General features: G+C 35.6%; 1 protein-coding gene across 1 annotated transcript; it reads left to right on the forward strand.

Moving 5' to 3' along the window:
- Positions 1-2,435: 2,435 nt before the first annotated feature.
- GCLM (glutamate-cysteine ligase, modifier subunit) lies at positions 2,436-10,154 on the forward strand (the record flags this gene model as incomplete). Its single annotated transcript, XM_009586100.1, has 6 exons — positions 2,436-2,501; positions 4,179-4,263; positions 5,024-5,080; positions 6,373-6,575; positions 7,839-7,953; positions 9,686-10,154. Coding segments are annotated over 6 exons (696 nt in total), but the record flags the coding sequence as incomplete, so codon positions are not given.
- Between the last annotated feature and the right edge of the window lie 490 nt (positions 10,155-10,644).

Genomic DNA, 10,644 nt, shown 5'->3' on the forward strand with positions numbered 1-10,644 from the left:
CGGTGACAGGCAGAACCAGCCCCACTAGCGACAGGCAGAGGTGCCCCGCGCGCCCCCGGCAGCACTTTGCTGTGTTTGAGTCTCTTTCGGAAGAAACCAGAGCGTGCTTCTTCTCTCGGGGAAAGAAGAATTAAAACGCTTACAAGTTTAAGTACTGTCTGTAATGGCGAAGGAGATCCCTGAGACTTCTTTAGCAAGAGAAAGATATGAATAGATAGCAGCTTGCATTACAAATGACGAAAATTCTCTTTTCTGACCTGAAATTAATTGAATTTCTTGATGGTGACAGGTCTTAGGAAAATTAATCATTGCTGTCGTCTTTAAAGAGTATAGCTGTCATTCTTTGTTAAAAAGTTGAAGGAACTTTTTAATCACCACTTTAAAACTATTACCTTTAGCAGTATGTGTCAACACTTAAAATAATCCTTATAAAATGTCTGGAGATCCTGTGGCTGTGAACTTCAGAACCACTGCATTTGCTGTCATGTCATGACACAGTAATCTGAAAATAGTCATTTAATAATCAGAAGAACTATGGTTTTGGCTGGTTATTGCTATGTAATGGCACTGTTGATAATCTAGAAGTCGGTTGATTGCATATTAATCATACACAAATAGTAAGAAAGGTGACTGGGAGGATGATGTAATGAGGAGGAAGAATTCATCATACTTTTACTTAGTTATCATGTGGTAATAAATTTTTTATTTCGCCTGGTTGCTTATTACAACATTCTGTGATATGTGTGAAATAGGGCTAGATTCTGTAGCAAAGAGATAGCTGTATCATAATGGGCTCCCTTGTGTGAGTAGTTTCTGGAGGGTTGTTAAATAAAGAGTGACTAGTGTGCATAACTAATCAGTAAAGGTATTTAAATTCATTTATATGGAAATCTGCATGTAAACATTAAGGCTGCCTGCTTTCCAGAGTTGCAGGAATTCCAAAAGCAAATAATTGGCATTAATTATCAGAAATAAATTGGCTTTTAACTCTTCTATTGGTGTAGTTAGTGTGTATATACTTCATGGCAGAATGTAAGCTAAAATTTTGCAAACTATGAACCCTAATGTTAGGAGTTTGGAGATGTAACTGTATGTGGAAAAGCTGGTCAAAGCAGTCAAGTATGCTGCGCTTTTCACATGTGTTGAGGGCAGGGGAATGGTGTGCTTTGAAGACAGAGGCTTGTGCATACTAATGGCAGTAGAAATACAAAGTGTGAGAGTTGCAAAGTAGCTATATATAGAATATACATATTTAGCACTGCCTCGCTTTCCCTCAGAAAGGAAAAAGTAACATTATAAGTTGCATCAAAATAGGCTAAAGAATTCCAGCATTGTGGATAGCTATTTAGTGGGGGGAGTCGGTTCTTGCCTTTTGACTGAGTTATTTTTTCATACCTTTTTAAATGACTGGGAAAGAATCTATAGAATTTGTGTTCACAAAGTATTATTACTGTATTATCTCTTAAACTTTGTGATACCCAGTTTTATGGGGGGAGGTTGGCTTCTAGTTTGTGCATGGTATTATGGGCTCTCTGAATTAATGTTAGGTGTCACAGGAAATTGCTATTTAATGGTACAAAAAGTAGATATCCACACAGGTATAAAATATATTGCTAAAAGTGAAGTAAAGCAGCAGCTTGTGAAAGTGCTCCTACCTGTGGCAGATTCCAATCTTGACAGTACATTTACTTAGCCTGCAGGGTAACAACTCCTGAGATGTATCAGAGGGAAGCTAGAGCATTGGTACAGCTGAAGCACTGGTACAATATGCAGTTAACTAGCTGATTTAGACTTAATAGTTATGCCTTACTATGTTCCAGAAAATCCATAATCAGAATTCTAGTCAAGTTTGTTTTGCATCTGTGGATGCAGGAAAAATCCAAGTGTGGGGTAGGATCTGAAGGTTCCCCATTCAGTAATGAAGGACTTAAAAGCATTAGTGGTTTGGCACAGTGGAATAGATAGGCAGTAAATGAAAAGGGTCACATGTATCTTGGAAAGAGAAGTAATTAATATAATGAGTATTTAGTGATTGATTGTAAAGTCTCATTTCTAACAATGTCACAGCATGTTAGATACTATTATCTGACTACATTGTAACTTAAGAATCTCTACACAAAAAACCCAACACCCCATACCCTAGTTCTCGCTTGCTTAGCATTGTTCTTTCCTTTAAAGATGGCATTCGTCTGAGAAATAAATGAAGTACAGTACTTGTATTACTGCTAAAATTCTTTGTGAAAGAGGAGAGGAAAATATGTAAGTAAACTGGTTTGAACAAGTTTCAGACAGAAGCTATGAAGAAAGAATCTTCTGTGGTTAAGGGAATGGTGTAATTAGTTTACCTGCTCTGTCTGTCCTACATGCCTACAAATCATTGTATTTCTGTGCAACTATAACATACCTACATTGCAATATGAAAAATTATTTTGTAGGTGCGGGACTGCATTCAGAAAACGCTGACTGAATGGAGCTCAAAGATTGGACAAGATCTAAATCAGGTAGGAGAGGTGTTATGCATGTTATCCATGTTACATGTGAAAACAGAGAAATATGTAGTTGGTTACACCTTTTAAAATATAAATGAATCTATGAAATTTCTGTAAAAGTATCTGCAGCTCCAGATATCTTAAAAGAGTATTTCTCAACCCCTCTTTATTTTTTTTTAATATTTACTGAGTTTGGAGAGGTTAAGAAATACCTAAGTAAAGAATCCTGTTGATGGCAAATAAGATAATTATTAGCAAAATAAAAGTCCTGGTCTGTAAGATTTCAAGATAATTGTTGGGGCAATCACAAGAAGAAAAATATTCTGTGTACCTTAGAAGTTTGCTAGCATGCTTGTGAAAATTATCTAAACTATGGAGATGATAAACTGGATAGCTGAAGATCATCCCGTTTGGAGGGGAACTCTGAAGCGTAGCCTTGGTTCTCTCAGAAATATTTCTGAAGATGCAGAAGTGGCAATTTTTCCCTTAAGAACTAAAGACTTCCACATAATTCTTAAAACCACAGTCATGGGCATCTGACATCAAGACGTTGGTGTATTTGCCTGCTCCTCTTTCACTATTGCTTCTGAAATTCAGCAAAGCAGTGATAGGTTGCCATTATTTACTCTGTGAAATATTAGCATGTTTCATTTAAAAAAAAAAAAAAGAAAAAAAAAAAAACCCAAACCTAAAAAACCTTTCCTGACCGTTTCTTTGGGTTTTATTATAAGTTCTTGTGTAATGGTGGCATCAACTGCACATTGCTGCATTCTACACTGGAGCGTGAGGAGGCAGTTATTGCTGAATGATTTGTGGAAGATCTAATGATGTAATGATCCATTTAAAGTTGATTATTTAGTGTAAGCTAGGTCTTACTGTCAAAACATGTTAACTGCATAATTCCAAATTCTTTTATGAATTACATTGGTTTCCAGTAATTAAAAAAAAAGTTAACTTTTGTTTAAAATGCTGACTGTATGGAATAACCCGAAGACTCACTTGAGGATTTTTTGGTAGGACAGCAAAAATTACCAAAGAGTTTTTGGTTGGGGGCAGGGTGGGGTGGGTGGGTGTGTATAATACAAAATCTCATGTAGGTGAAGACTTTAAAAAAGTCACCTCGTGCCAGCTGACATGAGATATCAGCCTAGTCTTAAATGAGGTCAGAGGGTGAAATCTCTGAAACTTTCCTAATTTTTAGTTTCAAAATTACTGTTTTAAATCTGTATTTTACAGCATTGTCACTGTACGCTTTTCATAGGCTTCACTGAAATTACAAAATACTTCTATGCAAAGATGTTCCCACCCAACACCCAAAACCGCTAATGTTTTTTTTTCAGCTGGTCATGAGGCTTTTTTAAAGCAAGGCAGTTTGAATTGGCACAGTGATCTGTTCACATCAGAAAATCAGAACACTACTAAATCTTAATCCAGTAATTCTCATCAGTAATTTGTATTTTTTTATATTAGAGGCATATAGGGCCTTTCATACAGCTTCATTTTCCTGACCTCCCCTCAGAGATCACAAAGCATTGGGTTACTTTCTTTCTGTCATTGCATTTTTATACTGTTTTTGTTTCTAACTGCTGTAAGGTTTTTGTTTAGGGTTTGTTTGTTTGTTTGGGGTTTTTTTGTAAATTACTGTCTCCTCTGGATGAGTTGTTCCTAAGTCTCATGTACTTACTACAGGAAATACTGGAGGTTCTGGAATGTAGTGTAGCTCAAGCTATAGAAAAAATAAATCCTGAAGAAAGGGAGGAGTTGAAAGTATCAGGTAAGAATGTAGTAAAAAATCTGGTGGCATGAAAAGGTTTCATATGCAGTCATTAATAGGATGTTCATATATGTATATTTTTTCCACCGTGTTTTGTAATTGCAAAGTCAAATGACATCAGTGCACACTGTTGTACTTGGAGTAATCTAGAAGTTGGCTAAGAAAGACTTGAATTCATATTTCAGGTTTTAAAGCAGCTCGGCATTTTTCTAGTTTAACTTACATCCCCTCAAGACATTTTAAATGTATTTTGTGAATCTTTGATTTTTCTGAAGCAAAATATTACAGATAATAGTGCAATTAAGAAATAGCCTTGGAAGCACATTTATTTGCATAATTTTTCCAGGTTGAATGTGATGAACTTGAAGGAGGCAGTCCAAACTAACACTAGTACATTTTGAGTCTCAGTAAGTTGTGAAGAGGTCTGTTTGTACTATTACGTTTGGGGTTTTTATACAGGTTGTTACAGTTATTGCTTAGTATTGTGATGCTTAAGTCCTAGCTTTACAGCTTATTAGATCATCTAACTGGATGATGTTCTGAGACTGCACAACAACTTTGAAATTTGAGAAGAGTGTCTTTATTGGGCAGTTACCTTTCAGAAGGTTGGGTTTTTTTCCAATTTTTGAAGTAATTGGTGTATATTCTAAGAACCCTTTACCCAAGAGCTCTTAAGTAGTGTATATAGCAAAAGTAAATAGCTATATATTTAATAATAGCTGGCTTGTTTAGTTACTGATTCCAGTTTCTTTGAAAATAGCAAAACTTTTCATCGTTGGATCAAACTCTTCATCGATCAGAGATGCAGTTGACCTGGGTAAGTGAGAAACTCAAACTTCTGGTAGGGTTTTTTTTTACTTTCATATTTAAAAATAAAATTAGAACCTTTTCCATCCAAGAGGTGTATTTAGTGACTGTCACAAGTATATCCTGTTTTCCTATTAAGAGAGTCTTAGGTAATCAAGTCTATTTATACGTTAGTTCAGTCAGTAAAGTTATTAAATGTGGATCTCTGAAACCTTGGGTCCAGAAACTCAAATCTGATTCCTTGCTCCAAGCAGGAGCAAGTTTTTATTCTTTCACACAAAACTTGTTAAAAAGGGAATAGCATGTGATATTTTAATAACAGTGATACGATAGTTCTTACAGTTGTTATTAGTTGCCAGTTGTTTTTAACATGATGAACTTTGCTATGAACTGTGCAGTATTTCAGAGATTATTTAGAAAATAAACCAATGCTGCAAGCAGCCTGTGAAATAGTTAAGTTTTATTGAAAATACAATACAATGGCTGTACTGATACATAAAGTTTTGTTAACCTAATGTAGCAGTAATTGAACAGCACTGAACTTTACCACTTTGGAAGATTGTTGGGCATAAGGGGTTACCAAAGAACAAAGGGTCAGATATCATTCTTTTCTATTGATACCCCAGTTAATAGCCTCTTTATTGTAAGTTGTAGTACCATTTGTTAAAAATGCGTTGATAGAATCCTCCTCCAGAAGAAAATAATTTATTTAGCTACGCAGTTTTATTCTTTTTGCTGTGCAGAAGAGGCCTCACGACTTGCATCTTTCTTAAAGCTCAGTGATACTCCAAGACTTGCCACTTCTCTCTGGCAATATAAATCTCCATATTCAGTGTGCTTTTAGTCTAACTCCTCACATGAATCAAATAGTTCTTCTAGTCCATGCCCTGTACTTGAGTTATAGTTCAGAGTGAAAGTTACAAATTTTGGAAGAAACTGAGAGTGAAGGAATCAAGAATTGCATGTCACCACTGTCTTCAGAGAAAAATATAGCTTTAACATTGAAAAGCAGAAAAAAGCTTCACGCTTTGTTTGGTGGTAGGGTTTTTGTTGGTTTTGGTTGGGTTTTTTTTTCTCCCCAAGACCTACAATTGAAACTTGGCCTTCAGCTGTATGTTTGATTCTTTGCTAAAAACATTGTGTTACTATCCTTGACTGCTGTTACACTCGTAGTTTCAAATGATGAATGGGAAGCTAGCAGAATGAAGCAGGAGGTATGTTTTTTGCTGAATTTGAAGAGTCATGCTGCTTATGTTCATATCTCACAAAAGATTTTGCAATGTCTCTGTTCTTTTTCCTCAGCATGTTCTGCCCTCGGAGTTGCTCAGTTAGACTCAGTCATTATTGCCCCACCTCCCATTGAAGATGGAACTAGCCTCTCTTTGGAGTATTTGCAACCTTATTGGCAAGAACTTGAAAATCTAGTTCAAAACAAAAAGATTGTTGCCATAGGTACCTCTGACCTAGATAAAACACTGTTAGAGCAGCTGTATCTGTGGGCACAGGTGAGAACAAACTTCCTACTTGTAGCATTTCTAGGACAGAATAACTGTTGTTTTGTTGGCTGCCACATTGTTATAAACTTCTGTTATAAATGGGTTTATATACAAAATATTAATTAGCCCTGTTATTTTCAGCATCTTATAGATGGTCACAATGTTGTTTGAGGTAGGGGAGGCTCAAAGTGTGATTGTCACTTGTTCAGTGCTCTTAGGTACAGACTAGCAAAGGCTGGAAACCACAGGTCTGTTCAGTAGCAGGTTCTTTGAAGTACTGAAGATTTGAGTTTTGAATGCTTTTATATTTAGGAAGTAGTATAAATGGTACTCTTAAACCTTCAGATTTATTCCAGTGACTCTGAAAACATAGCTGTTTTCACTTTAAGCTGTGTTATGAATGGAGGGATTTCCCCTTGGAAAAATGCTGTTTGAATGCTAAGCTTAAATGTAAAGAGGAAGACAGGCTATGAATGAAGTGGCACAGTATTTTGTTGTCCAATGTGACTAATTGCCTTTTAACATATTAGTGATGGAGGTCTGCACTAGTATGTGCCCATGCTCATGTAAGCTCGTGGATTTATTGTTTCCTTATTAGTTCTTTGAATACACCTCTTATGACATTTCTTTTGTGGTATGTGAACATACTATATGTGTATAAGAGGTCCTGCTGAGAGTCCTAATTTGTACTCCTCATTGTTTTGTGTATACTGAGAGGAGGATAATTGAGAAGATTAATGACCACCTGCATGGTGATCATGAATAGTTTGTGATGAGCAGAGGAGGAGTCCCTTTGTGATGAGCAGTGGAAGAGAGACCCTTTTAACTTAATCAGATTTAGGCACTTACCTGAAGGCATGGAAGGCTGCAAATTACATATCCTTAACAAAAATTTATTTGGATTTTTTATTTGAAGTCTTTTTCAAACTGATGCCCCTATAATGTTTTCACTAGGGGGGGGGGGGGAAACTGCTGCTGTTTAGGGAGCACAGCAGATAGGAAGCCAGAATGGGTTAGTACTCATCTTGCTGTGGCAGCATCTGAAGTTAGATCCTATTCTTGTTTTGGGCTCTATGCTGGAGGAAATAGCAGATGTAGGAGTTGCTTGTTCAGCATCATGCAGAATTAATTAGCCTTGTTCAGACCTCTAAACAGTGGTCAAAGGCAAATTGTTCAAAGCAAAATTTCTGTTGTAATAAAAGGCATGGGGGAAACAACTACAATAAGTACATTAATGTTTTTTTTCTTCTAAAAGAATTCTGTTACTTTCAGGTGAAACCAAGTAGTAATCAGGTGAACCTAGCTTCCTGTTGTGTGATGCCACCTGATCTCACAGCATTTGCAAAACAGTTTGACATACAGCTGTTAACCCACAATGACCCAAAAGGTAAGGCTTTGCCAGATAAGTTAACAGAAGACTTCTAAATGCTTTTATTCAGTACAAAATTGGGAATAATCTTTCTCTGAACTTCCAAGTTTTTTACATTTGAATCCTGAACAAAGGATTCTAAAAGTTTCTCCTCTATAAAGTATTTCTATTAAGTTCTTGCTTTTGCTTCAAGAAAGGGGGGAAAAGACAATCTTCCAGCCTTGGATAGTTTCTTGAAATCATTTTGATCAGAGAAAATAAAGTAAATAGAAGAACAAACTACTGAGAAATTTGTACTACCTATGCTCAAAAAATAGCTTATTTCCACAAAACATAGGATGAAATGACAGTTGTATTGCTGAAGGTCAGTAAACGAGAAATGAAAGTCCACTTGCCCAGAACTTGTCTGTGAAATAGCTTGCATAGAAATGTTGGTGGTCAGTTGATTTTTGATAGTTTGGTAATGTTAGACATGTAAAATTATTACGCTTTAAGCAGGATTCTGTCAAAGTAGTGACTTCTTAAAATAACATCATTACAAAAAGAGTTGGTGTCAATTCTTTACTTATTTTGTGCAGTGATTCATTTACTAAATGATTGAAGGACTTGGAGGCTTTCCTTTAGACTCTGGAATTCTGAGTTACCAGCTCCCTAGAATATTCTGGGATATTATATTAGTTTCTTTCAAACATGATCTAATCTTCTTCACTATAACAATGCCTTAAATATCTTGCTGGAATTGTAAGGGAGAAATCTTAAACAATATTTAGTTCATTCCCTCCCTAATTCTTCCTTATGACCAACTATTCATGATGATCGTATTTTTCCTTCCTTCTCCTTTCTTCCCATTCTCCCCTCCAAAGAAAAAAAGTATATGAAACGCTATTTATGAAGTACATGCTTTATAGTACCACGGTTACAACTAATTAATTTCATTGGTGCTTGAGCATATATCAGCACTGCTTTGGCAGCATACAGGATGAATTACCATTCAATTGGACAATTTCCATGTCCTGTGAAGTCCAATGTGCAACTTGCGATTTAATAAATACTCTCTATCGAGAGTCATAAAATGACGGAGAAGAGGATTTGGATAGAAAACAAAGCAAGTAGTGCATTGTTTGCTAAGCTTAACTTTTCTGTCATGGTCAGCTGAAGAGTATTGAGACTATCTTTTGGGAATACTCCTCATCAAGGAGATTGTTCCCTTCACTGACTTCCCAGAGAAAACTAGGAGGATTTGTACTTGCCTTCCTTTTCTGCTTTGTGGCATTGAAGCCCATTTTCCTTAATGCTTTCTGGGTTTGTGGTTATTACGAGCCTAGTTATGGGAGATGCTATAAATGTTGAGTTTCCAGTGACTGCAGGGGTAACTGAGAATGCTCAGTACTTTGCTGATTTCAGCCTTATGCTTTATTCACTTCTGGTTTGTCTAGCTAGCTTCTCAAATTTAATTTTCATTTTTTCCTGCTAATGGCTCTGGTGATCAACTCCATTTGATATTGTAGAGATCTCAGTTAGTTAGTTTTGTGCAAGATACTCAATGTTGCAAAAAAAATTGTCCTGAAGATTTCTTCTGTAACATTCAGCTGCTTTTACTCTACATGCATTCTGCAAGAGTGGATCTGTGGAGTATCTGGCACTGCTTAAGATTTTTGACTGTAGGAAAAGGCTTCTTTTAGTAAGTGTTGCTTTTTGCAGCTGTTTACGTGACATTATTTAAAGCATGAATATCCCTTTTCAACTTCAGAATTACTTTGTGAAGCAAGTTTCCAAGAAGTTCTTCAGGAAAGCATCCAGAACACGAAAGCACACGAGTGGATTCCTTTATGGCTTCTCCGGTATTCGGTCATTGTTAAAAGCAGAGGAATTATCAAGTCCAAAGGCTATATCATGCAAGCTAAAAGAAATGCCTCTTAAAACACTTTCTTTTTTGTTTTCTTTTTTTTTTTTTTAAATGGCTTGTTTTAATTTCTTGGGGATTGGGGGAACATCGCTTTTTTCATAGAAATACATTTACAGCATTTGTAACAAAGACCAAAAGTTGTAATTATTCAGTGTGATGTCAGCAGGAGTGTCTGCAGTGTTCTAACACTATTTTTCTTTCTTAACCTATTGACCAGTTCATGTAAAATATGAAATATTTTGGGTTTGTTTCCTTTTAATTGAAATTATCTATAGAGAAACAGTTTAAAATATTTTTCTTTGTATGACCAGTTCACTGTAAAATTATTATATTTTAGCTGCCATTAGGTAGTGTAGAGAAACTTATATATTTTTATTTTAAAAAAATGAATTTCTCTAAATAATAGTTACTTGTCTGGTAGATACATAGATTTCAAGCATTCAAGGACTAGTTTTTGTAGAAAATTGTCATCTTTTATGAAAAATTACCTAAAAAAATTAAACTGGTATCTCATTACTTGGTATGTATATATAGGCAAGTCAGCTGTTTAATTTGTATGGATGGGAAAATTGGTTTATTTTTAATATAGTGTAAAAGACCTCTATGATTTAGAAAACATGCATCTTCCAAATTACTTTGACTGTTACTTGAATTCCTTCTGGCTTCTTTGTGCCTCAATATGTTTTGTTTAGTGTTTGCACAAGTGTGATGGCATCTTTACTGTTTGAAATGGAAAATGTATTATTGTGTGAATGTTTAAAATAAGAATTGAAAACACGGGATGAAAAAATCTGTTAATCAAA

This window comes from Fulmarus glacialis, unplaced genomic scaffold (assembly GCF_000690835.1).
Source record: "Fulmarus glacialis isolate BGI_N327 unplaced genomic scaffold, ASM69083v1 scaffold27899, whole genome shotgun sequence".
Classification (NCBI taxonomy): domain Eukaryota; kingdom Metazoa; phylum Chordata; class Aves; order Procellariiformes; family Procellariidae; genus Fulmarus; species Fulmarus glacialis.